General features: G+C 35.1%; 1 protein-coding gene across 5 annotated transcripts in view; it reads right to left on the bottom strand.

Annotated features, from left to right (window-relative positions):
- Positions 1–27,898, bottom strand: part of ATP2C1 (ATPase secretory pathway Ca2+ transporting 1) — a 168,654-nt gene that overhangs the window by 8,213 nt on the left and 132,543 nt on the right. For 4 of the 5 annotated variants that reach the window (XM_059390914.1, XM_059390913.1, XM_059390917.1 and 1 more), the window contains 10 exons: positions 26,123–26,293; positions 24,539–24,636; positions 15,212–15,262; positions 14,140–14,306; positions 12,576–12,644; positions 11,764–11,880; positions 10,771–10,918; positions 9,930–10,025; positions 8,679–8,820; positions 6,524–6,651 (listed from right to left, as the gene is read on the bottom strand). In XM_059390914.1, the coding sequence (XP_059246897.1) occupies positions 6,524–6,651; positions 8,679–8,820; positions 9,930–10,025; positions 10,771–10,918; positions 11,764–11,880; positions 12,576–12,644; positions 14,140–14,306; positions 15,212–15,262; positions 24,539–24,636; positions 26,123–26,293 (1,187 nt within the window). Of the gene's footprint in view, positions 1–4,688; positions 6,652–8,678; positions 8,821–9,929; positions 10,026–10,770; positions 10,919–11,763; positions 11,881–12,575; positions 12,645–14,139; positions 14,307–15,211; positions 15,263–24,538; positions 24,637–26,122; positions 26,294–27,898 lie in introns of those variants that run through there. The other variant, XM_059390915.1, reaches the window with a different exon arrangement.

Raw genomic sequence — 27,898 nt, 5'->3', positions numbered from 1 at the left:
AGGTTAGTGAGCCATATGGTCTGTTGCAACTACTCATTTCTGTTGTAGCATGAAGCAGTGAAAAATACTACATATATTAATGTACATAACTGTTTTCCAATATAACTTTAGTTACAAATTCAGCAGCAGACTGATTTAGTTTATCAACACCAAAACTAAATCAAAATCCCATGTGGGCGACTTAGGGAAGTATTAAAATAAACTGTTTCACTTATTTGCAACACATCTAGCTCATTCATGGGCCATCCAGACCTGCTCCATATATAGAGTCATAAATTCTAATGCAATCCTATTAGATAACCATATTCATGTGAGAATATGCTCACATATTCATGTGAGAAACATGAAAACATATTCGTTTGTAACTCCTTAAAATTGTAAAAGTTTGTCATGTCTCTCCTATCGAGTGAACATTTTTTACAATCATCTATTTGGTTGGGGCCTGCTATAAATGGCTCCAAAGATAATATTTTAGAAGACTCACATAAGTTGTTTCATATTGTGCTTTTGCTGATGCAGAGGTGATAAAAAGAGAGCACATGCTCAAGGTATTTCAGGATTTTCTTTATGACCATAAGATGGCACCAAACTCTTACTCCTCAACTAACAGGAACTTTAGCATACTTATCATAAGGAAGGCCTTACTAGAAAAATTTTTAATATAGTTGAGTGGATTAGTATTTTAAAAAGAGAGAAAGAGGGGTGCCTGGGTGGCTCAGTCATTAAGCGTCTGCCTTCGGCTCAGGTTATGATCCCAGGGTCCTGGGATCGAGCCCTGCATCAGGCTTCCTGCTCCCCGGGAAGCCTGCTTCTCCCTCTCCACTCCCCACTCCCCCTGCTTGTGTTCCCTCTTTCACTGTGTCTCTGCCAAGTAACAAAATCTTTAAAAAAATAGAGAGAGAGAGCTGTATTAGGAAACACATTTTGTTTAGAGTTCAAAATCTGGAAATATTCTGAACCCAAAATGGACCTCTAAGTTCATGCAGAACCATTTACCCAATCTGGCACAATGTGCTTTGTGAAGACTGTGAGATGTGAATTCTACTCAGAGGGTTACTAAGTAGAACAATGCAATTATTGCTGAAGAAATAATGGTGACGGGCAACCTTGATTTAGATATGAAAGCAGTTCTGCCAGGACTAACAGCCATGGGACGGGCATAGAAATGTGGGCCTTTGCCCAAAATATGTCAGTTTGTTTACATGTCAACAAAAGGGGAAAGGAATGGCAAAGTCAGGTGTGTACAGTGATCCGCCTGTACATGAAACACGGTCTACCCAGGGCAGCTGGACAAATGCAGGCATTTACCATACTCATGAGGACATAGGAACAACAGCAGGTTTAGATTAGAAAAGAATTTATAAAGATCAAAACTAATGGCTCAAAGATTTTTCACTTTCATCTCCAAATTTCACCACTTAAACTTATTTTGAATAAAAGGAAAAGATTATACCAAATTTCTCTCTAGATTGATTAAGGTAGTGGCTTGGACTTAAGTTTCTGTTTTCTTTAAAAAAAAAAAAAAAATCCCACAACTTTATGCCCAAACTTACAGATGGATTTATTCTTTAGAGTATATATAAGAAACTGTCACACACACACACACACACACATCGTTATAGTAAAGGCCATGCTGGTTGGCTCTTCAGCTGGGTTTTGAAGAACAGGTAAAAATTCCAATTCTTAAAATTGAGGCAGAGGAAAAAGGTTTTCAAGATGAAGGAATACCATCCAAAAAGACTGATAAGTGGACTGTGTTAGAACACTGTGTGGGATACAAGGCTGGAAAGATACAAGAAAGAATTACAACTAAAATGGAAAAGAAAAACAAAACATTGTTTTCAATTCTCTTGCCATAAATTTCTCAGGGCAAGCATCTACGATTTTCCAGCCTTAATGCCATTCACTGAGTATGTTTTCATACACAGCAAAACTTCAATCTAAGCTATGCATTTCTTTGCTTATATTCTCTCACCCCTTAAGAGTATCTTATTGCAAACATCAAAAAGATGCATTCCCAATAATTCAGATCAGGGTCTTCCCATCAGTAATCTTAATAACAGGTTCATTCTGAAAGCTCTATAACAGAGGAAGCTGAAATATTCCTATCTTTTCCCCTTGCATTTTGAATTTGTTTACTGAATCTTACATTACTTTACTAAAAAAAAAAACTACTTTCAAAAAAATTTTATTCTGTCAAAGCCAAGTTTACATTCATTTATTGCTTTATTTTTTAGCAAAAGAATATAGGTAATACCTGTAATAAGAAATTATTTTCCTACATTATTCTTTGTCAGCCATGACTTTAAATCATATTGAGCTAAAACCTCTTCTAACATGTCCACTGGGAAATCTCAAGGATACTACAAACTTCCATTCAAATTGACTTGTAGTCCCATTAAAGGCTGCTCAGCTTCGGTGATTCTCCAAACAGCTCTACTATCCAAGCCAGAAAGTCCAAAAAGCCAGGGAATTTCCACATGTTTCTTTCCCCCCATCTGGTCATGTCAATACCATCTCTTAGAAGACAGATAATAATATACCTTTATTCCCATACTGACTGCTACAGCTCAGTTTGTCCCTCTACCACTTAATCTTTTACAATTCTCTTCATCAGTCTCCCTGTTTTATCCTTACAATCCACCCTCCATGCTTCCATTAGTGTTATTTTAAGACAAAAATCCAAACTCATATCACACTCCTGAAATCTTCCAGTATGCCACCACTCAAATGTTTTTACCTTCACCACTCGGCTCCTATCTATCCAACCCCTAACATTATATACCTCTTGTCTTAACTGCCCCCAAACACCTTGTGGTTTTCACCTGTTCCTTTGAGCCCTCCATCAATACCTCTGTAGAAGTTATTCTGCTGCTTCTAGGCTGGAGAGTCCTAATTTAAGGTTTGATTCAGATACTACTAGTTCTAGGAAATTTCTTTGACAACCTCCTCCTATGAAGTTGTTTCTCTCCGTTAGCTGTGATAATATCTGGGGCAGCATTTTCCACTGTGCCAAATGTATCTCATACTGGTCTCCAGGGTTAAGACGGAGAACTCCCCACAAAGGCAAGATACTATCTCTTAATTCTTTCGACAACTAAATCTAAACAATATATATAGTCTATTATATCTACATTAATATCAAGGACTGGTTATAGCCATTCTCCATTATCAACAACAACCAACTCTGAAAACCAAAACTGAAAATAAGGTTGTCTAACAAGAGTTAATGGTCAGGGTGCCTGGGTGGCTCAGGGGGTTAAAGCCTCTGCCTTCGGCTCAGGTCATGATCCCAGGGTCCTGGAATCGAGTCCCACATTGGACTCTATCCTCAGCAAGGAGCCTGCTTCCTTCCCCCGCTCTCTCTCTGCCTACTTGTAATCTCTGTCAAATAAATAAATAAAATCTTTAAAAAAAAAACTATAAAAAAGAGTTCATAGTCATACTAAATTCTGAGCTCAAGGAAGCTAATTATGGGGATAATCAGCTTATCCAGTGACATACCAGTTAGAATATTTACCCACACCACATTTCCGTATGCAAATCAGCTATTTGGACTGTAACTTAGTCTAACAAGGCATTTCAAAGATTTCCAAATGCCAATGTAAAGGGAAACGTCAGTAAAATGTGTGCTGAATTCATCTTAATGTATGTGTATTTTTAAAATAAATGTGCAAGACCACTACTAACTTTCATGAAATAGCTTGTTAACAGTTGCATGCCCTGCCAACCCTGTCCATGAGATCTTGAAGGACTAGGATCCTATCACATTTTTATTCGTAGCAAACTCTAGGCACTAAGTAAACGTTTACTGAAATGATAATTCATCCATCTAAGTTTTTGCTTGAGTCACACACAATGCACATGAACTGCCAAAGTTAATTAAGGTTCTTGAATATGATATTGTTTGACACTAATTCTTTTCACTGAGAAACTATTTTGAGTATGGCCAATACTCATGCATGTCCTATATAAAAGAGATTAAAACTTAGTGATTTCAGAAAGACTACCAATATGAAATATGTACCTTGCATGGGTATAAAATATAAAAAATGTGTTTTAACGTTCTGAGTGTGGTTAGTGCTATTAAATAAAGCCTGTATCCTGGAGGGGGAGGATTTTAGGTTAACTGGTTTCACTTTGTTTCACGTCGAGGTCATGCTATGCTCAGTACAAATGTGAGAAAACATGTTAAGCCGTTTCTCTGCAGCTGGGAATTATCTACCTATGTGAATTATTTCAAGTTCCTTTCTTTTCTTCCCAGATATTTAATCACTTTGGGACCAAATAACTTCAGGAGGTAGTCTAACAGGGAAAAATCAAGTAAGTTAGTATTATTAAGGACTCTGCAAGTCCTAGGGCTAGGAAATGAGGCAAAAATTTTACATTTAGATACAAGCACATTTAAATTATCTATACTATACTAATTTGGGTGAGATATACTATGGAAGATATATATACAAATATATTCTAATTTGTTGTTACACTACAGAAAATTGAAACCTGGATATAGTACATTTGTACTGTACATTTCACTTCTTTTTAAATCACAGATTCTATGCACTATGAGTACTGCCTAATTTTGGTTATCTTCTACATCCATAAGATTTTAATGTTAACAGTTCCAACTGGAAAGTCATTAACTTATGAAAAGAAATCATTTTTTTTCTTTTGGTTCAAAAACCGAATGAAAGAATAGGCACATTTATTTCATATAAGTCATAGTCTGAACCTAAAATGGAAAGCAAAAGATTGATATGCATAATAACATATTTCAAATCTTTGTAACAGAGAAAAAAAAAATCATACAAAATTTAGGTATGAGACATCACGTCATTAAAGATGAAGTGACTAGACAATGATTTCTATGTTCTATCTAATGAGAAAAATGTACATGTGACTATTGAGCCTTAAAGGGTAAAGGAGAATGAATTTCAGACATCTTGGCTCCTAATACTTAACTGTTTCAATCACAAGGACTCAAAGAATAGATATTTTTCCTATCATTAATAACAGTATTTCAGTGCTAACACTGGCAGGTTAATATTGATAAAAACTAGCGAGTGGTTTACGCTGACAGTTTAAAAAATGAAGAATAATTACAAAATACAAAACTAATGAATTTCAAAAAGAATTAAACATGTAAGAATTTAAAACCCATTTCTGTGTCAGAGAGAAATGTTCAATAGGAAAATGGATTTCTAATTTTGAATTTCTGGCCCAAATTTGCCACCACGGAAAAAAAGAAAAAAATTACCCACACCTCACCAAGCTATTATAAAAACAGATGGCACTATAAGAGTAAATCCAGCTTTTTCTCTAGCGATGCCCAATGCAACCGAAGGAAGGCAGAGAACAAATGGTGCAAGTCTGAAGGAACAGGCTCAGGGTAGTGCTGCAATCTAAGCCAGAAAAGATGCAGATACTCAAAGAGCAAGGCCAGCACCAAGTCTTCCCGTATACCCTGGTTCATAAACCATCTCTCTGAATTTGGGGCTTTTAAAATTAAGTATAGCATTCTATACTTCCTAAGAAAAATGCTTAAAAATATACATAGAAAGACATTAAGAAAAATAAAATTCAATTGTTCAGGTGAGGTACCTGGAATTATATTTAGGGGATGACAAAATGATACTTGACAAAGTATATATTTATATTTAACTCAAAAAAAGAAGCATTAACATATTCATATAATCTATCATAAATTTCAGCCCAATCACCCTTAAATGCTTTTGATTCTATAACTAACTGTTAATTACAGACAAAGCTACTCTACCTAGAATGCCACTTGATGACCCTGTATTAATATTGCTAGACCACACTCATAACTTAAAAAAAAAAAAAGCAACCATTTACTAAGAAAAGCAAACATTTACTTCAAATTGCAGTATAGGCTTTTCAATCACAAAAAGAAAGAAAAGAACAGTGATCTGACAGTGGTCACATCCTGTGCAAAAAACTTGATACAAAAACAGTAACACAAGGTGTCTGAGCTGCTTACATTGCAGGAAAAAGGAAATACAGTAGCTGAAATACGGCATTCCTGGGAATCAACTTCTAAACCAATAGAATGCCTTTGAAATGATTTCATTTATCTGTATATTAGTAAGAAAGCCCCACCACCATAAATAGTACAATATTTAAAAATTAAAAAAAAATTTATATCTATCTAAGATAGATAGTGTATTTGTACTGTTAGACCTCTTTAAGTGCAGAAGGTGGTTCAGGTTTTGCCTTTTTTTTTTTTTTTTAATTAAATAACTGCCCATATGCTTTATAAAGTTCCACTCAATTGCAAAAGCCAATTTAAATCAAGAAATATGTTATCAAAGTTGCATAATTTCATTTGGGACTGCCAGCAGGTTAAAGTCTCAAATCAAGTTTTTAACATAACACTCATTTTTAGTCAATGAAAAGTTAAAAAGTTCTCAAATCTTCATTATCCTCTTGAACTTGCCCTTCTAAATGATCCTCAGACTGCAATTCCTAGTTTGCAAATAAAAGAATGCAATATGCATCATACTTCAAGAAAAGACGACGACGATGTCGAACTAACATGCTTCTGGATCTTTTCCCTGCTCCTCTCAACCTTCTTTATAATTTCCGCTACTATGCACACTGAGGAGGTGAGACCCACAAGAAACAGCAGATCTGCAAGAGAAAATAAGTTGCATTTTACAATTCTTTGAAACAGCTGCAAGGCTTAAATAGCTTTTCTAGCATTGTTAACAGGGCTTTTAAAATACTCTGCTTTACAACCATTCTAGGAGGTACATACAATCAGCCTCAGTTTAAAAACAGGAAAATCAGGGGCAACCCTCTCAGGTCCCCTCCCTCTTCAGGAGCTTTATACTATGGCTCAATAAACTTTGCTTTGCTACCCACCAAAAAAAAAAAAGGGAAGAAGAAGAGGAAAGTAAGGCTCAAAAATGACTTATCTGAAGCGATATAGCTAGGAAAGGCAGCAGCCAGAGAACTAGAACATAACCTTGTAATCATAGCCTTGTAACCATAATCATTAATGGCAACACAAACAAGTGGAGTTCTCTATTTAATAGATCACACAGCCTTTTCAATTTTAATTTGATTGAAAACTGCCTATCTAAAGATTATTTAGGAACTTCTATCCATTCCATTCAAGAGCCTAGAAGAACTTACCATTCATAGACCATGTCTTTGGGGCACCTGGGTGGGCTCAGTCAGTTAAGCATTCAATTCTTGGTTTCAGCTCAGGTCCTGATCTCATGGGTCATGAAATTGAGCCCCATATTGGGCTCCACACTCAGTTGGAGTCAGCTTGGATATTCTCTCCCTTTGCCCCTTCCTTCACTTGTGTACATGCTCTCTCTCTCTCAAATAAATAAATAAAATCTTTTTTAAAGATTTAAAAATAAGGAAAAGTGAATTGGGGGAAATCGGACAGGGAGACAAACCATGAGAGACTCTGGAATCTATGAAATAAACTGAGGGTTTTGTGGGGGGAGGTTAGGTGAGCCTGGTGGTGGGTATTAAGGAGGGCACATATTGCACGGAGCACTGGCTGTAATACATAAACAATGACTCTTGGAACACTGAAAAAATAAAATTAAAAAAAAATTTTTTTAAAGAAATAAATTAAGATGATGTCTTACAATAGTATCCACACTATTCCATTCTTACTCATTGCTTGAAAAACTGCAGCTGTTTCCTTAAGACCCCACTTTTTAATATGAGGAACAAGTGTAAATATGAAATTAAACTATTTCAACCTTAAGGTAAATTGTAACTTATAGCATAAAATACAGTGAGGCTGCATACCTTATTTTCATAAATACCCCCAATTAACTTAAAAACACAAGAATTAAAAGTAGCATTATCACAAAACACATGAATCCTCACCCTTACACAGGAAAATTATTTTTAAACGTACTATATCATAATACATTTAATATATAGTATGTGAAAGAATAATGTCTACCTTCCATATAATCTTAATAAAATTTTCTGCTTTTAGGGTCAGGCTGTTATTTTGTAAAACAAGAATGCACAAATTAGCAAGTAAGAATAGTGAAATATTTGTTTACTGAAATTGTAACTTTTAAGAAGAGCAACCTGGTTTTCAGTAAGCCCAAATCTAGGTTTTTCTTCATGTAAGATTAAAAAGTTATAAACTACAATTGCTCTAAAACAACTTTTCATTTGCTGTAGTTCAGATTCAGCAACTACAATTTGACAACTGATAAGCAAGAAAAAAAAAAAAAATCACAAAAAATTTTAAAGCCTAGAGTTAGGCAAGTGCCCTTCCCACAAACTTCTCCAAATGAAAAAACTAAACACAGTCCTGTTTGTTTGGTTTTTTTTAAAGATTTTGTTTATTTGACAGAGAGAGACATAAAGAGAGAGGAAACACAAGCAGGGGGAGTGGGAGAGGGAGAAGCAGGCTTCTGGCCAAGCAGGAAACCTAATGCGGGGGCTCGATCCCATGACCCTGCGATCATGACCTGAGCTGAATTGAAGGCAGATGCTTAATGACTGAGCTACCCAGGAGCCCAGAACACACTCCTTTTTCAAATCAATTCACTTTTTTATCTCACTTTTAAAAAAGTTTTTGAACAACAGTTTTTGCATTAGTTTTTACATTAGAAAATACAATAGTTCATATAAAAAATATAAATTATAATAAGATAACATTTCTTTACCCAGTATACTTAGGCTCTCGGTCTGAAAAACTTTCTGAAGTGGAGGAAAATAAATAACTAATAATTGTCCCATGATGGATCCAAGAACTGCGTAGCAAAACATTTTATTACTGCAGAGTCCAATCTCAAATACAGACTTGGTCTGTTGACAGAGCAAAGAGTTCAATTATTATTCCTTGGTCATTGAAACAGCTTCTTTATTATCACAGTCATCTCTAATTTTTAATAAACTGGACTGAACTAGGCGATGCCCTACAATCTCTTAATGGTTTGACTACTATTTTGGAATAATTCAGATAGCATAAAGGTACAATTTAAAGTACCTTCCCTATCAAGAAAGTTTTCTCTGCAAGAGGATGCTACAATAACATCAACAAGAGACCACAGAAAGAAAAGAAACTTACTAGCATTTCAAAACATTGGAAACTTCATTTGTATGATTATTTTGCTAAATCATTTCTATCCATTAAAGTACATAATCTAAAAACCTTTCTTAATGAATAGATCTAGTTATGTGTGTAAATATTGTAGCTTCTTCAAAACTTAGTCTAAATTAATGACAATTCATTGTACTTGGAAAGTGCCAGCATGCCAAATGGTAACAGATACAACTGAGGATTTATAAGGAGCTCTAGAATTGAAATGAAGAGTCAGGCCTCAAAATAGAACTAGTTTTCAAGAACAATTATTCTCTGAAAAAGTACTCTAGTACTAGCCCACAGCCCATTGATTTTCTATCAAAACACTTCAATTAAGAAAAGGCGATCATACCTTAAGATACAACATGGGAAGAAAAGCAAATTTAAAATGTCCTAAGCTCTGACACACTGACAAATAATCAGAAAACATTAATATGCACAAAATTTTTCTTGTACTTCTAACAATACTTCCTCCTAAAATAAGACTAATACCATCTTAACAGAAGCCATGAGGTCTGTCCAATACTCTCGGATAATATTAACTTGAACCTATCTTAAAGCTACAGATAATAAGAAAATGGAAAGAAGAAAGACCAGGCGATTAAACTTGTGATTAACTTGGATTTTTCTGGTCATGGGTAAGGCTATCTGCCCAAATGCCCTATCTCCATTATGACACATTTGTAGGTACATGTTTATAGGGAAGATTGTATCTGGGGCTATAATCTGTGAAGACAAAATCAAGCAAAGCTAAAACCCCATAATCCTTGCCTATTTATAATCAGAGAGATTGTATTAATTGAATCAGTCAGCTAAGATCACCTAAGCATACCTGGGATCTAGAACTTAGTGCATTGAACATATCGAAAAACACAAAGCATGTGAAGGTCATTGTCGTGTCTCGAGGGGTTATCACATTGTCTCGTAGCTGTCAAGAGATTTTGATAAATGATTGTCAGTAGATGAACTTAATGAACTAATACTGCAATCTTATAAAAGGTTAATATTTTCATTGCTTCAGAATAAAACAGCTTTAGTCTAAGACATAACAAATATAAGCGACCTAAATTTCCTATATGCATTTAAATAAATCACTAATGAATAGCTGTAATCTAAATAAACAATCTTCGGGACGCCTGGGTGGCTCAGTTGGTTAAGCAGCTGCCTTCAGCTCAGGTCATGATCCCAGCGTCCTGGGATCGAGTCCCACATCGGACTCTGCTTGGTGGGGAGCCTGCTTCTCCCTCTGCCTCTGCCTGCCACTCTGTCTGCTTGTGCTCGCTCTCGCTCCTCTCTCTCTCTGACAAATAAATAAATAAAATCTTAAAATATATATATATATTTTTAAAAAATAAATAATCTTCTCACACACCATATATTGAATGTTAAAACAACTTTCTTTTCTGATGAAATAAAGCAGCAACAGACTCAGATTTTCTAATTTCTCCCCCAATATTATTTTTATTGTTCTGATACCTTTGCAGATTTAAACTACTCTAATAAATGAATCAGCAAATCTTTTACCCATAAAAACTGAAATTAAACTATTTTAAAATATTATTATTGTATTTTCCAAAGAGCTCTCCTAATTTTCTAAGCTTCTGTGTAACACACCAAAATAACTAAGTCATACAGAATGCATGCTATTAAAGCAGCTTATCCAGTGACTATACCTCCCGCCAGAAGACAAACAAAGTCCCACAAACAATGATTATTGATGAAACAAGTATTTTAAGTATCAGGTTTTTGGTCAAAATGCTGTCCTTCCAGTTGCGTGGAGGCTTACGAATGACATCTTTATCCACCGGCTCTACTCCAAGGCTTCAAAACAAATAGAAAAGTATATTACTTTAAAGTTTTAAGGTTTGGATTTGTTACTTTTACACTCTCATTAACCACAATTATCCAAGAAATTAAATGCTATTTTATGGAAACAAAATGCTGAATCCTAAAGAAAAGGTTGGCTATAACTACTCAGGTTTATTAAAAAATAACCATGGATTTTATCACTCTTCCCTCTTTTACTCCTATTTATTTGGCATAGTTTGATGGGAGACTCACACTCAATTTTCAAAAAATTGTCCAATTTCATTTACACACAAGTTTACTTATTTCAAATATGGCCTGAAATACTAAGCTACTGAGTAAACTCTGAAATACCTTTCATGCAAGGAGGTTTTGACTAGGATGATTTGTTATAACGGCCACTGACATGTATCACTCAATTACTTTTTCTGCTAGAAAGCAGAATCTATGGCCCATTACCGAAGAAAATACTTAGATCCTTCAATACTTTCCCAAAGTCTCTAAAATTGACAATAGAACCCAGGTAATAAAACTAAACTCAGGATTTCTCCATCACATCTCATTCTTAGAAACAAAAACTTATTTCTTGAGGACAAAGACTATTCTCAACTTAAGAATGGGCATCTAAACATCTATTCTCAACTTAAGAATGGGCATCTAATAAAAAAGCTCAGATCTGTGACACATGAACAAACACCCAAAGAGCGTAAATGATATATGCACAAATCACACAATTTATAACAAACATGTTGCTACATGAATGGATTTCCAGTGCCTATCCATGAATGAAATCTTAAAAATCATCAAGATATCACACCTTCTTTGTCTTTCTACTAGTTCATGCATAAAATACCTCTTACCTCTGAGCTGGAGGTCCATCCATAATTATATTGATCCATAAAATCTGCATGGCATTGAGAGGATTAGGAAAGTTCATTAATGTAGCCAATGAGATTAAAGTTAATGCTGCTATACTCCTGTCAGAAAAAAAAAGTCATTCAAAAAAATCTGTCAGCATAGTATAATTCTTACTACTTTTACGATATCACTTCTTCAGCATTTGAAAATATCATTTTACTACTGTGCTTTTAAAAAAAATCTGTATTTCTGAGTATCCTATGCTTCATTTGTGTGCACATTTTGAAGCTAAGAGTTAAACTTTATAAATCCACAACATTTAAATAAAAGATTCCAAGATGTTTGGATAACAACAAACAGAAGAAGATTTTAAAAACTGAGTTCAGTATAGCTGTTATTCCATAACTGTTAACAGTTTCCACAATATTTTGGCAAATGTTTTTTGCTACAGAAAAGCCCTTCTACTTTTGAAAAAGACACCAAAGAAACACACTAATATCTTGGTTATTTTTACACTGACTCTAAGGCTATGGACATGCATATTTCTGATAGCCTGACACTCCTTCCTTAGTTATTTCTGAAGCTAGTAAATAATCCACAAACATTTTTATATTTTGATAATGATACAGACATCATCTCTCTATCATGCCATTTTAAATTTTAGGATAGAATTCATTTTCATTTGGAAAACTTACATAAGAACAATGCTCAGAACCAGAGCCCAGAAGCTTTTAAGCTTCTAATTCTGCTGGAATTCTATTTCTCATATTATTTACCTATAAGACCTATGGTGACAAACTTCTTACAAACTTACGTGCTCAGTTGGAATCTAACAAAATTTTTAATGTTATTATAAATCCCTTTACCCTCTTCAATTGCAGACCTGAAATTTAAAAAGAAATTAAGTAAGAAATACTATCACACAAAAACAAAGATCTACCTATAACACTGTAGAGCTAATGCTGAAAACAAATTTCCAACTGACATAACACATACATCACTAAAAGAATCTATTATTTTCTTCATATAATTAAGATTAGAAAAAAAATAAAGAAACATTAGTCTGGTATGGAATGAAAGTCAAGCCTGTGAAGCTCTATCTGAACTAATTTCATTACACTATATTAAAATTCTTATTCTTGAAGATATTTCAACATTAAAATCTTCCATTGTCTTTTTACATAAGAGATAATACTACACATTTATAATACTAAAATAATGATCTTATTTACCCCTCCAATTTTCTTTTTCTTAAAGGTACAAGATGCATGCATGTTTAGTGTTAAATTAACATATGTCAGGAATCAAATGGTAATAAGATACTTAAGAATCTAGAATTTAAGCTGTCTATTGCTCCCACACATAACCAGATATGTGCTGTAACAGAATTATATAGAGAATATGGTTTACAAAAATTCATTTAGTTCTGGTGCAGGCTCTTTACTCGGCAAGGAGTCTGCTTCTCCCTCTGCCTCTGCCCCTCCCTGCTGCTCATGCTCTCTCTCCTTCTCTCAAATAAATAAATAAAATCTTTTAAAAAATTAAAAATATAAATAAATTCTTACTTGGTTGAATCTAGGAAAATATGTGATTTTTAAACAACTTTCCCTTCATTTTAAGATTTTTATACAATTCTAAGAATGGAAAGAAAAAAACTTATATGCCTACAAGACCAAGGCAGTTCTGAGTCCTGAGATCCTACATATTCCACTTTACGCCACCATGGGTTAATGAAGCATGCCAGGCATGTAATGAGCATGAGTCACTGAACTAAGGAAGATTCAGGTTATCTCTAATAACAGGATTCAAGTGACCCCTGCCCCACCAGAACATTGTACAACTGACATGACCAGGTATCAGAGAAGAATCTTAAATCAATTAGAAACAGTGGCTGAAGGAGACAAAGCTATTTAAATTTGTAGCTTACATCACTGACAGCATGGACAATTACAGATATAAGGAAATATGTATGGATGGAAACTTCGTTATTTTTACACTGACTCTAAGGCTATGGACATGCATATTTCTGATAGCCTGAATTTAACTAAATAAAGGCACCATGAGGGTTTACTGCTGTAAGACTCCTGTGGTGATCCAAAAAAATGTGACATCTGGCTACACTCAGTAAATATTTCTTAAATGAATGACTCTGCCATTTATTATGTCTTTTCCATCCCATACAAATAATATTGTCCAAAACCACACAAAAGACCATAAATGAGATTATTTAATTCTAGTACAACAGTTTAGTTCATCCACTTCTGAACACCATAATACACTGACTATCCCAATTCTTTTCCAGTTGAACTGTCTGGAGATGGGGTACAGAAAAAGATGGGAAAAAATTCTGTAATATGCATTCAATGAACAAAACTTACATTATGGTTTGGAAATCATCATCCACAAGGATCATGTCTGCTGCCTCTTTGCAAACATCTGTGCCAGTCTGACCCATTGCAACTCCAATGTCTGCAGCCTTCAGAGCAACTGCATCATTGACTCCATCTCCCGTCATGGCTACAACTGACCCATTCTTTTGTAGAGACTGGAATGGGGAGAAAGGAGATTCTGTTAAGAATGTTACTTCCACAAAGATAAAAGGATAAGCAACTCCTATTTTTTTTTTCACATCATAAAGGAGAGAATATGGACCACTGAGTTTTCAACAAACTTCAACATATGGAGGTCTTAAGATAAAGCTTAGAAAGTTCCTATTAATATAGACTATTGTGTGTGAGAGCTATGTCTAAAGTCTGATCTAGAGTCAATTAAACCATGGCTCTCAGGGGCAATTTTGCTTTGTAGGGGACACATTACACAATGTCTGGAGATATTCTTTATTATGACTTTGGGAATGCCACCGGCATATAGAGGGTAGGAGTCAGGGATGCTGCTAAACATTCTACAATGCACAGGACAGCCCCTCAAAACAAAGAATCCAGTCCAAAAGGTCAATAGTTGTGAAGGTGGAGAAACTCTGAACTAATACAATGGAGGGCTATTCTGATTAAGAACTTATGCCCTTTAACTAATGGATACTACGTCAGTTGCTTTGTATATATTTAGCTGATTAATATAAATAACCATAACCTTTGAAATACTGTTCCCACTCATAACATTTCCTTTTCTTGCTGTATTTACTCAGTTTCTAGGCAATTACTGCTATTTACACTGGGATGATTTGGCTATGAACTCCTGTCAGAACATACATCTACACTGTTCAATTGTTTAAAGGTTGTGTTGCAGATATTTCATTGACGTTTTCTTCTACATCTTCCTTTATTAACTAAAGTATTAATGCTCCCATTTAAAGCTCTTAAAAAAATCTCTTTTGCTTCACAATACTTCTGACTGTAATGTTACATCAATATTCCTAGTAATGGAAGCATAACAAAAGACAAGAAGCATTCTGGAGACAGAGATAAAACAATGTGAATCTTAAAGACCCACCTTAATAATTTTCATCTTGTGCCTTGGACTAGCTCTGTAAAATACCGCAACCTGTTAAAATACAGGAGACACTAAAAATCTTCAACAATAAGAAATATCAGAATAACCCATGTACTTGTAACAATGATTTTTTTAAATTATCAATTTAAACTGTATTTACTTTGTAGAGATCAAGCTTAAGCAATATACCATGTCTCTTAAAATACTCATTTGACATGGTTATTTCAAACTTTACCAAAGGTACCACAGGAAATAGACAACCTAAACAAGTTACCCACTTTATGCCATAATGTTTAAGCTATGAAGAGAAAACAGGCTCATTCTTAAAATGTTTCGGAGACAGAGAAAGGAAAAATCTTGCATCTATTTCTTCATTACCCTGGCAAACAACAAAAATGGACTTTTCCCTTTCTTCTGTCTTCAGAAAAGATATAAAACAGCTGCTTCTCAAAGTCTGTAGAACCTTTTTATTGTTACTGTTTTTAAAGAGCGTTAAGTGTTGCTCCTTTTCTTGTATTCATGCTAATTCTTTAGATTCCCTTCCACTGTATCTTCAACAGTTTATATGATCTTATCTCTCCAAAACATGCATTTAATCCCTTTTTCTGATCTCATCTCCTGATCTCCTAATACCCCTTCATTGTGCCCCAAAGGAAGGCATCAACAATATTCCACGGTCTCTACTTTTCCACACTGCTCTAACCTCTTTTTTCATAAACCACGGCCATCCCGACAGTCCTCTCACAGTACCATCAGGAGACACTAGACAGGGGTAGGTGTCTTTCATTCTCCTTTCTTTATTCATAAAAACCCTAGTTTTGAATGTCATGTAAGACTAGACTTCCCACTAAATGGGCATTCATTCACTGCTATAGGTCACTCCCCGACATTTCACAAAATTTTTTTCAGTTTTTTTTTTAAACAAATGCAACGTTGTATTAGTTTCATGGGTACAAAAGAGTGACTCAACAATTCTATACATTATGCAATGTTCACCATGATATGTGTAGTTACCATCTGTCACCAGACATTATATTAGTAACTATTTTCTTTATGCTGGACTTTTCATCCCTGTGACTTATTTAATTTCCTCCTCACTGTCACTCTTTCCAACAACACTTCCAACTCCTGGTGATTTTTAACATCTACATAATGTGTCTTTCGCTTCCCTACTGTCCTAGAAAATTAGTTCATACTAAGTTTTCTCTACTCATACTTTCAATTTATCCCCATTTCCAACCTCAGTCTCAGCTGACCATCTTGCTTCCCACTTCAAAGAAAACAGAAGCAGAAGAGAACTTTCATAATTCCCACCATCCAAAACCTGTATCCAGACACAATCCTTGCCTTCTCTCCTTTTACTACAGATGAGCCGAATATGCTCCTAGTGCAGGTCAAATATTCTACCTTCAGACCCATTTAAGATCATTGCTCCAGAAATTCTCCCGCCTCTTATATCAAAATCTTTTCCTCACCAATGCATCTTTACCATCAGTATATAACATGCTGTGATTTCTTCCATTTAAATAAAAACAAAACTAAAAACTTCCCTTCTCATTTCGGCTGCCAACCTATTTACCCCATTCTCTTTACAGCAAAACTCTGTACTTGCGGTCTCCCATCTCTCTTCTCATTCTTTCCTGAATCAATCCCAATCGGGCCCTTGTCCCCACCACTGCCCTGAAACCCCTTTCAAGATTACCAAAGACCTCCCACATTGCTAACACCAATGGTCATTTCTCTTCTGACTTAACCTCTCAGCAGCACCCTAACATAGCTGGCAATTCCTTCCTCCTGAAACACTTTCTTCACTTGACTTCCGTGACACCCTATACTCTCTAGTCTTCCTCCCACTTTTCTGGCTGCTCTTCTTGTGCAGGTTCCTCCAAACCTCCCTGAAGTCTGAATGCTGGAATATTCCACAACTTAGTTCTCAAAATCCCCACTATAAGAGGTCTAAGAATCCCCTACTTCTCCCTAAGTGATCTCATCCAGCCTTAGAGATTTAGATTTTATTTATTACTATACATTTTTTGTCTCCCACCCCAATGCTCTTCTAAAATACAGACCAATGAAATGAATCCACCCATCTATTCCACATTTCATCTTGGCTGTCTCATCTAAGACTTAAAAATATCACAAATTGAACCCGTGTTATTTTCCAAAATACATACTCCTTCATATCCTCTGCTAATGGTTAAGTATACCCTCATAGTCACTCAGGCTCTAATTTTTTTTTTTTTAAGATTTTATTTATTTATTTGACAGAGATCGCAAGTAGGCAGAGAGGCAGGCAGAGAGAGAGCAGAGAGCAGGCTCCCTACTGAGCAGAGAGCCCGATGTGGGGCTCGATCCCAGGACCTGAGATCATGACCTGAGCCGAAGGCAGAAGCTTTAACCCATTGAGCCACCCAGTCGCCCCTCAGGCTCTAAATTTTGGGGGTCAGTCCTTGATTCCTCCATTTCTCTCAGATGCCACAAGCAGTTTAACGGCAAATCTTATTGGTTCGATCCTCAAATAAATCCAGAATTCAACCTCCTTCCTCTAAGCCCATTGCCAACACTCTAGGCCAACACCTGAACTGATTTCTTATTTCTGCCCTTGCCTCCTGCAGTCTCTTCTCAACATAGTGACTGTAATGAAACTTTTAAAACAGAAGTCAAATCACATCCATCCTCTGCTCAAAATGCTACAATGACTTCCTACCTCCCTCAGAATGAATGCCAAAGTCCATCACTATCTACCAAGGCCTTCAATGAAGTATATGCCCCTTCCTCACTAGTCACCTGAACTACACCTACACCAGCCTCCTCCTTGTTCCTGAAACGTGCCACGCACACTCGCCTCAAGGTCTTTAACCTCATGTTCCTTCAGTCTGGAGTGCTCTTTCCTCAGATATTATATGGGCTGCCAGGGAGGCCCTTCCTAGCCACGTTATCTAAAAATTTGAATCTACCTCTTCAGACATTCATCTGTCTCTTCTCTGCTTTTGCCGATGCTCATTAGCACTTATCTGACATAATGTATGTATTTACTTATCTTAGACTTGTAAGCTCCACTGAAGGCAAAGATTTTTATCCCATACCTCAGTCCTCCCTAATTACATATAAAATAAATTAATAAATCATTGAATGACTCTTAGTACCATCATGTAGACTGTTCTCAGGTTCCTTCCCAAGTTTAATAAAGGTATAAAAAAATGAGGATTTTTTTCTTAGGCAAAAGACTCAATTTAACTGGAATATCATATTATTACATATGCCTAGGTCCTCCAGGTACTATGAATCGTGTAATTCATATCTGGAGAATATATTTCCTTTCAAAAAATTTCAAAAATTCACTGAGACTCTTTCATCTATCTTTAACAAGGACTAAGCTACAAATGCAATGAAAATATACTATTTGTCTTCTAAGTAAAAAATTTTACATTACTGCAGAAATTGATCATGTAGCACATATTGCTGAAGTATAGGAGTGTTTGGCAAAGACTGTGGATTTTACAGAGTATTTAAATAAAAGGTTAATTACCAATACTCAGGTTGAACAGTAAAATTCTGCCTTTGTTCCACTGCAAATCATTTGAAACACTGCAAATTATTCCATTATAGCCACTGCGTTTTCACTGACAATGGCAATGAAGATGCCAATTGTTTGACTGAAAGAGTATTTCTCTTGGGCAGTAACATTAATCGGCATGCATCCAGTACACCTACCATTTGATACAAGATTTTAGTGTTTCAAAGCTTCAGCGGCAGCTCAAAAACTAGAGCAGTAGTTTTTTTTGCATGTGGTACAGAGCAAAATTTGTTCTTAAAGCACCAAAAGAGCAGGTCCATCTTTTTAGTGACTAAAAACACTAAATGTAGTGACACAAAATTATGGCCTAAAGAAATGAGATCTAAACAAAACAAACAAACCAAAAAAAAACCAGAAAGAACTGAAGATTGAGCTACATCACTCTATCACAGAGATTGGATTAAACTTGGGGGTAAATGAATTTCCTCTGTTCATAATCTTTTCACCTTTATCATCTGTTTCTCTACCTGGAAAAAAATAATATATTGATTAAAGGTAAAAGCACACAATAAAATCTCTGTAATTTGGGAGTAAGAGGGGAAAGGATAGAATGAAGACAGGAAGGTAAAAGGACAGTGAAAAAAGAAGTAGAACTTTGTCAGAAAAGGAGAGTGTTTAGGGGAAAATATGGGAAAAAAAGATGAAAATCATCAAAAAGAGAGAGGAAAATCTATGTATTTTTCTTTTCTCATGCCTTCTTTTCAGTGTCATATTTGTGGTTGGCACTCAGAGTTCTGATAGACAATGGTATTAGGGAAGGAAGTTATAAAAAGAAGAAAGCAGGAAAATATTAAAGGAGAAGTTAATGAAAAACATTCCTGGCATTAAAATAACCTGCTAGAGTTTCCTCAACCTTCCAGGAAAGATAAAAAGATACCTAATGCACTGAAGAGGGGAAAAAAAAACCCAAACAGGTGATTGAAAAAAAATATTTACAACCTACCAAAAATTAAACAGCACACAGATTGCGATTAAATTACAGAGATTTGGTTAATAGGTTTGGTAGAAATACAACTGGAATGTGCTATGGTGAGTGCTGTGAAGTGTGTAAACCTGGCGATTCACAGACTTGTACTCCTGGGGCTAATAATACATTATATGTTAAAAAAAAAAAAAAAGAAAAGAAAAGAAAAGAAAAAGAATTACAATTGGAGGTACTACTATTTAAAAAAAAAACACAAAGAAGGAAACAGAATGTCCACTTTTATCACTGGGAAATATAGAACACACTCGAAGAATTCATCAAAAACAATGAGAATACCCAGACGGACTTGATAAATCATTAAGCAAAATTCAGTTTCCATATTATTCTTTAATAGCTCTAAATCAACAGGACAGAGCAATGTTAGATCTGAAATATGACTGAATTACAGAAAGAGAAAGCTAAAAGATATTTTAATAAGGAAAAGAGTTAAGGTGATTAGTAGATGTGGGAAAATCTCAGTAAGCTGGCAATTTAGAAGAAAATTCTTTTTGTTTTTAACACTAATAAAATCTATTCAAACTGATATGAAATAAAAACATCAGACTAAGTAAGTGTTAGCTATAAGAGAGTTTTCCATAAACACAAAATGAAGTGGGAAGGAAAATAAAGTTGAGGGAAAAGGGGTGTCCAGCTAAGTGCAAAGAACTAGAGTAATTCATTAACAACGTTTGGAGAAAAGATTTAGGTATTCAAAAGAAACATCTGGAAAGAAGCCTTGGTATTTATAGAATTCCTCTTTAGAGGAGGATGACTTTAAGTAATTCAACAAGCTTCTTCACAAGGCTTAGGTTTTATATTATTTTAGTCTCTTTGGAATAGCACCAGGGCATCTGCCATAATTAATGCACAAAAACTCTTATCTGGAAAAGATATAATTTGTCCAAGCTGACAGTATAATTTGTAATTTGCAATTTGCTACTTCCCTCTCTAAGTACACTTAAGATGGTTTCCAGAGTTCATTAGCATTTTTATCAGAGAGCCCAGAGAATGAACCAAGAAAGCAAATAAAATGAAACTTCAAATCTGTCAGTTTCACTACTTGTTACCATCTCTGGGAATAGGTTGGGAAGAAAAGGTTGAACAAAGGTCTAATGGGAAAATGTTTAATTAACTGCAGATTTCACATATACTTACTAATGTATACTCTGCCCCAATACCCCTGGGGAACCTAATACAGAATTTATTGCAGAAATAAATGTCAGGAAGAAACTATCAGGAAAGGACACATACACACACAGTCCCATTCAAATATGGAAATAGCTTCCCCACTAAACGTAAAATAAAGCAAATGCCCACACTGTTCCCAGATGCTCTGAAAACAGCATTCATGAGTAACTACAGCTTGAGAAACAGAAAACATAAACAAATGTAACAGTACATGTCTACTAGTAACAATAGTTAAAGTCTAACCACAAGTGAGGCTGGAGGCCTAGGGACTAAATGCTACTGTATGAAGCACAGTTTGTGGCAACATAAACTAAAACCTTCTCAGAGGACAATTTACCAATATATTTTAAGAGTTTTGTAAATGTGTTGGTAATTCATCCAATCATTTTACCTGCAGGAATTTATTTTACAGAAATTATCAGAGATGGGCACAGAATCTTGTACAATAATGTTCAATGAATCAGTAAGCAACAGATGAACTCAAGAGTCACACAGACCTGGGTTCCAGTTCCAATGCCCCTGTTACCACTCATCAGCTCTGAGACTTCAAATAAGTATCCCAAATTCCCTGGCCCTCAATGCTCTCATCTCTAAAAATGGGGCTGCCCTTCTTTTATAAGATGGCTATTCTAAGTAAATAGATAATGTATGTAATATATGCATTGCCTGGCACATAGTAAATGTTTGCTTACTGTTATTATCCTTGAAGTATTGTTTACAATAACAAAAAATAAATGGAAGCTAAAATTTCAACAAGAAGATTATAGAACCATGTATTTGCCATGTGTTTATCCATACACAGTATACCCAAGTAAAATAAGAACTAGTGATTTTAGGAATGCTGAAGTTATGTTAAATGAATATTCCTCTTTATAATTTCATAAAGTTCCAACCAGGTTTTGTTAAACACATTTTTTAAAAAATGGGTTAATTTATTATTTTGGATGCTCTGTGGGCATACAATCTCTCTGTATTACAGGCAATTTCCAATTTAGCTTTTACTTTTCTATGTTTTCAGTTTGTCCACAATGAACATATACTACTAATGAATAAATTTTCTAATCAGAAAATTGTATTATAAAAAGCTTTAAGTTAACATGTGGAAATAATTTAAGAAAATTCAGTGCTTAAACATATAATTTGCAGTTCTGAATGTAAAATAAGTGAAGAAGGTAGCACATTTTACTACTGTCAACAATAGGTAAAATATGCCTAATAAAGTAAAGGTGAGATGATAAACACTTACTTTAAACAATATACAAATATATGTGCATAAATAGGTGAAATAACAGGACAAGAAATTTGAACTGTCAAGAGCTTAGATACGATAATACTGCCTATCCTTTTTGGGGCCCTTCCTACAGGATCTATGCAAACACAAATCAGGTTCTGTGGAATGCTGCCCACCAAAACATCCTAAGAAAATAATCTTATACCTGAAGGCCCTAAAGAAGTTACTAGGTTATGAAGAAAAGGTTCTTTACCTACAAATAATCTGTTAGAAAAGCATTACAATCAAAAGTTAAAAGGCATTTGAAAAAAAAAAAAAAAAAGCAGTCTTTTTTTTTTTTTAGCTTATTCAAACTAAAACAAAGAAAGTCTTCTCAACAAATGGTACTGAAACAATTGAATATCCATCTGCAAAAGAACTGAACTTCAACCCATTTCTCACATACATACACAAAAATTCAAAATGGATCACAAAACTTAGTGTAAAACCTAAAAATATAAAGACAGACTTTGGAAGAAAATATAGGTTTAAAAAAATCTTTGTGATACTGGGTTAGGCAGAGTATTCTTAGAGAAGACATCCAAATCAGGATCCATAAAAGAAAAAAAATGATAAAATAAAATTCATCAAAATCTGAAAGTCCAGCTCTCTGAAAGAATGTTAACAGAATAAAAAGATAACCCACAGACTAGGAAAAACTATCTTCAAATTGAATATCTGATAAAGAACTTGTATCTACAAAATATAAAGAACTCTCAAAATTCAATAAGAAAACCTACACAATTTTTTCAAAATAGGCAGGGCAGACACTTCATTAAAGAAGATATATGGGGGCACCTGGGTAGCTCAGTCGGTTAAAGCCTCTGCCTTCGGCTCAGGTCATGATCCCAGGGTCCTGGGATTGAGCCCTGCATCAGGCTCTCTGCTTGACAGGGAGCCTGCTTCCCTTCCTCTCTCTCTGCCTGCCTCTCTGCCTACTTGTGATCTCTGTCTGTCAAATCAATCAATCAATCAATCTTTAAAAAAAAAAAAGAAGAAGAAGAAGATATATGAATGGCAAATAAAGATCCTGAAGATCATTAAATAACACTATCTATCTATTAGAATACAGTGTGAGAGAACTGACAATCCCATGTGCTGGCGAGGCTGCAGAGCAATTAGAACTTTCAAATATTATTGATGGGAATGCAAAACAATAAAGCAACCTGAGAAACAACTTGGCAGTTTCTTACAAGGTTAAGCATATGTTAACCACGTGACCCAGCAATCAGTCAGTCTTAGGTATTTACCCAAGAGAAATGAAAATTTATTTTCTTTTTAAACATTTTTTTTTTTAAGATTTTTATTTATTTATTTGTCAGAGAGAGAGAGAGCGAGCACAGGCAGACAGAGTAGCAGGCAGAGTCAGAGGGAGAAGCAGGCTCCCTGCAGAGCAAGGAGGGACTCGATCCCAGGACGCCGGGATCATGACCCGAGCCGAAGGCAGCTGCCCAACCAAGTGAGCCACCCATGCAGCCCGAAAATTTATTTTCTTACAAAAATCTAAACATGGTTTACTGTAGCTTTATTCCTAATCAACAAAAACTGGAAATAATACAAATGTCTTTAAACCAGTGATCAAGTAACATTCACTCAAACACTGGATTACTACTTAGCAATTAAAAGAACATATCATTAATACACACATCCAACATGGATAAATCTCAAAGAATTATGCTAAATGGTAGAAACAGATCCAAAGCCTCATACTATATGATTAATTTTTAGAGCATTCTGGAAAAGGCAAAACTACAGGTACAGAAAACAAATCAGTGGTTGCCAACTGCTAAAAGTAGAGAGAGGATTTGACTACTTTAAAAAGGCACAAAGGAGAATGTGGGGATATGACGGAACTATTCTATATCTTGATTGTGGCTGGTTAAAGACTACATGCATTTGTCAAAACTTAAAACTGTACATTAAAAAGGGTAAATTTTTCTGTATATAAATGATATCTCCATTTTTTAAAAAAAGCATTAAATACTCATGTCATGTTTAAAACAAATGGGTAAAAATTACAAAGTCTCTCTCCACTCTGTACTTTATAAATACAATTCAACCACTTAACCTCCATAGAACCTTCCTCAGAGGAAAGTTGATTCCTGCTGAAGTTAACAATCCGCTCTGATATTCATAATGATCATAAATAATGCATCATAAATATTCTCAGTGATAAGACTTACTTCAATGGTAAGATTTCATTTCATGATCTGTATCAGAAATTAGGTGGTCCTGTCTCCATTGTTCTCAGTTTCATGAAGGTAACAGTCAAATGGTAACACTTAGAATAGGGCCTTTCCATCTAAAAAGCTTTAAGTTTAGGCCTACCTTTGGTACTATTTGTGAAAGCTGCTGGACATCCATTGCATCTATTTCTTCTCCTGAGACTGACTGGGAAGTTTTGGAATACAATCCCAGACGACTAGCTAAAAGGAAATGGGAGAGAAAACATATTGAACAAATGAGTTTTGCTTGCTAAGCTAGTCAATATAATGCTCACTTAGTATGATTTGTTATCCATTCTTTTTTTAAGTACAAAATGCCTTTATACCAAGGGATCACAAGAAAAATTACTAGCAAGACAAACCTAACTGAATTAGTAAAAAGTCTGGGGTTTTCTGTTTGTCTTATTCTTGTTTAAATTTAAGAATAAAGAGTTTTCACAATTTAATCCATCAACCCTAAGCACTGAAAAGGGGCCATCAGGTTTTGCTTAGTAGCTCAATTTTAATAAAGATCAAAATGCATTTTAAGTAAAAAGACTCTAAAGCCAGACAAAACAGTACTGGATCTGTGGTAATCATGTAGTTATATGTAAAAGAAAATAGATGTTGGAAAGTTTTTCTAGCTTTATTCTTCCCTCTACCTATACCACTATGTTTCTGGTGATATAGTCTTAGATAACATAAAGTGTGAAACTCCTATCCCAGTCTCTCCACATATTAATAAAATCAGAATTAATGGACATTAGCAAACTGCTTATCAGTATTAATCACAGTTTACAAACTCCAGATTAACTTTCGGTACCTTTTTTTCCCTTATCTATCTATCTATCTCGGGCCGGGGAGAGGTGCAGAGGGAAAGGGAGAATGAGAATCCCAAGTAGGTTTCATGCCCAGCACAGAGCCTGATGTGGGGCTCCATCTCACAACCCCGAGATCATGACCTGCCCCGAAATTGAGTCAGATGCCTAACCAACTGAGCCATCCAAGAGTCTCTCCTCATATTTCTTTTCGTTCGTTCTTTCTTTTTTTTAAAGATTTTACTTATTTGAGAGAGAATGAGAGAGAGAGCACATGAGCACAGGGAGTGGAAGAAGGAGAAGAAGACACCCCACTGAGCAGGGAGTATGATGCGGGGCTCAATCCTGGGACTCTCGGATCATGACCTGAGCCGAAGGCAGATGCTTAACCAACTGAGCTATCCACGCTCCCCTCTCGTATTTCTTAAGGTAATCTTAAATGGCATTCAAACAACATAAGCACATACATCATTTAACAACAGAATATAGACACAAGCTATTTTCTTCTAAATCAGGGAGAAGTCAAAGTCTGCTTTGAAAATTATCCTCAAGTTTAAAGGGAAAACTAAATTTCATGTTTTCTTCCATGGGCATAATCCAGTGCTTTTATCCAACAGCACAGTGGATTATGAGGTTAACAATAATCAACTATTCTTTTATGAGTAAAACCTAATGTGATTTCCTAACAGTTTAGTTATGTATTTTCAATTAATAATACTACTTCTTAACCTAAATTTTTTGCCCATATTTTTAGAGTATGAATAAAACTGTCCATTTTAATTATATGTCAATATTATGCATACACACTTTATATCTAATGGCCCACAAAATTATGCACTACAGTTAAAGAAAAGCGATTAACAAAAGAGAGGGAAGCAGTCTACTTATACCGATTGCAATGGCAGTCTCCTGTGAGTCTCCAGTAATCATTTTTATGGATACTCCTGAGGCAATGAGTGTTGTAACAGCTTCTTTCACACCAGTTCTAGGAGGATCAATGATTCCCACCAGGCCAAGAAATGCCAGCTGTCCCAGTTCAGGACCAGAAGCTAAAGCAAGAACTGAGGAAATGATAAAGTCCAAAAAAGAAAATGTGAGTCACAAAAGCATTACAATCTACTTGACAAAAGCTAGAGACAAAGAAATCAATTAAGACTATAACGTCATTGTAGCTATTATATAATCATTAAATATAAAAATTATTACATGTTAAGACATTAGTTTAGTGATTCTAGATATGGGGTGGCTTAAAGCTATTAAAAATTAAAAGAAGTAAGACTAAAGAATTGTTAAGCAGAGAAGGCAAGTAAGGAGTGAATAAATAATGTTTTTACAAAGTGACTACACACAGCTCCTCTGAACATCAAGTATTAGTTCTTTAGAGAATATAATTAGGTATTTGGAGAAACTATTGGTTTGTTGATCTTTGAAAGTCAGTTCTAAACAGACACCTCTAAAGGGGGTTGCTACTAATGTATCTTCATCTTTCCATTTTATAGGTCTTCAGAACAATTCAATAGCTTGAAGAAAAGTCTACATTAATTAATTATACACAACATATAACAATTTTATAAATGACAAACACCAGGAGGTAAATTAATCTGTAAAGTGACTGCACAACACTACTAAAAGTAGTTCAAATTCTTTCATTCTTTTTGTAACATTAATAAGTATTTCTTACTTGTAACTTTGGTTCCCTAAGAATATCTACCATATCTACCATAACACCGCCAGATCATTATTGGGAGTTTCCCATCATCCTCGGGCACTTGAGCTATAACACAAAATACTGTTCATTTCCACTATCATTTAGCTTCTTCTCAGAATTCTGGACCTTTTGGTAACTATCCTATGAGTCAAAGGGATGTGTCTCCATTTGGAATATTATCAGACTGAACAATTTACAGGAGAAAACACAAAAAAGCACACTAACTAAATGTATCTATCTCATAGAGAAACTGAACCAGATTTATAACCAGATCACAAGCAGTATCAATTCTTATTCAAGCAGAAGATTTGAGAGATTAAATATATTTTGAAAACTAAGCTTAGAGGCAAATGACTTTTATTTCCCCAACATCAGAGTCATACACCTATTTATGTAGATGTAAGCCCCAAAAGCTTTCACCCTGGAGAAAATGAGACACTTGATAGTCTCTGGTGTTGGAACAGACGTAGAGGACAACTACAAGGGAATAGTGAGTATCAATTCATGTGTCAGCAAACCCTAAGAAAAGAAATCAGCTCCTAACACTCTCAGTGGAGGGGTGGTATTAGCCTAGAGTATTCTGTATTATTATATATTGTATTTTATTATCCTGTATTCTATATGAAAAGAGTTTAAAAAGTGTGAAACCTCTGAAACTTCTTTAGTGTCTCTAAACCCAAGCCAACTTTGAACCCTCTTGCTGTGAGCTGCTCAGAACAAAATTCTGCCTTCAAAGCTACAAGAATACCTTTCTAAACCTAGCTCATTATTAACAGCAGAAATTCTGTACATCTATCCAAATGTTTTATAACCAGAGACCCCTGATAAGGGAATAAAAGGAATATTTTTTATATTAAGTTGCTTCCTCCTGCCAGGATTGTGTTTGACTTCTATTTTGTAAAAATGGTAAGTTTAAGGAGGCCAACTCTTCCAATTTCCTTGAAAGAGACTATACAAG

This window comes from Mustela nigripes, chromosome 2 (assembly GCF_022355385.1).
Source record: "Mustela nigripes isolate SB6536 chromosome 2, MUSNIG.SB6536, whole genome shotgun sequence".
Lineage (NCBI taxonomy): Eukaryota > Metazoa > Chordata > Mammalia > Carnivora > Mustelidae > Mustela > Mustela nigripes.
Note: the sequence above shows the minus strand (reverse complement) of the source record. Positions and strands in the feature narration are given on the sequence as shown.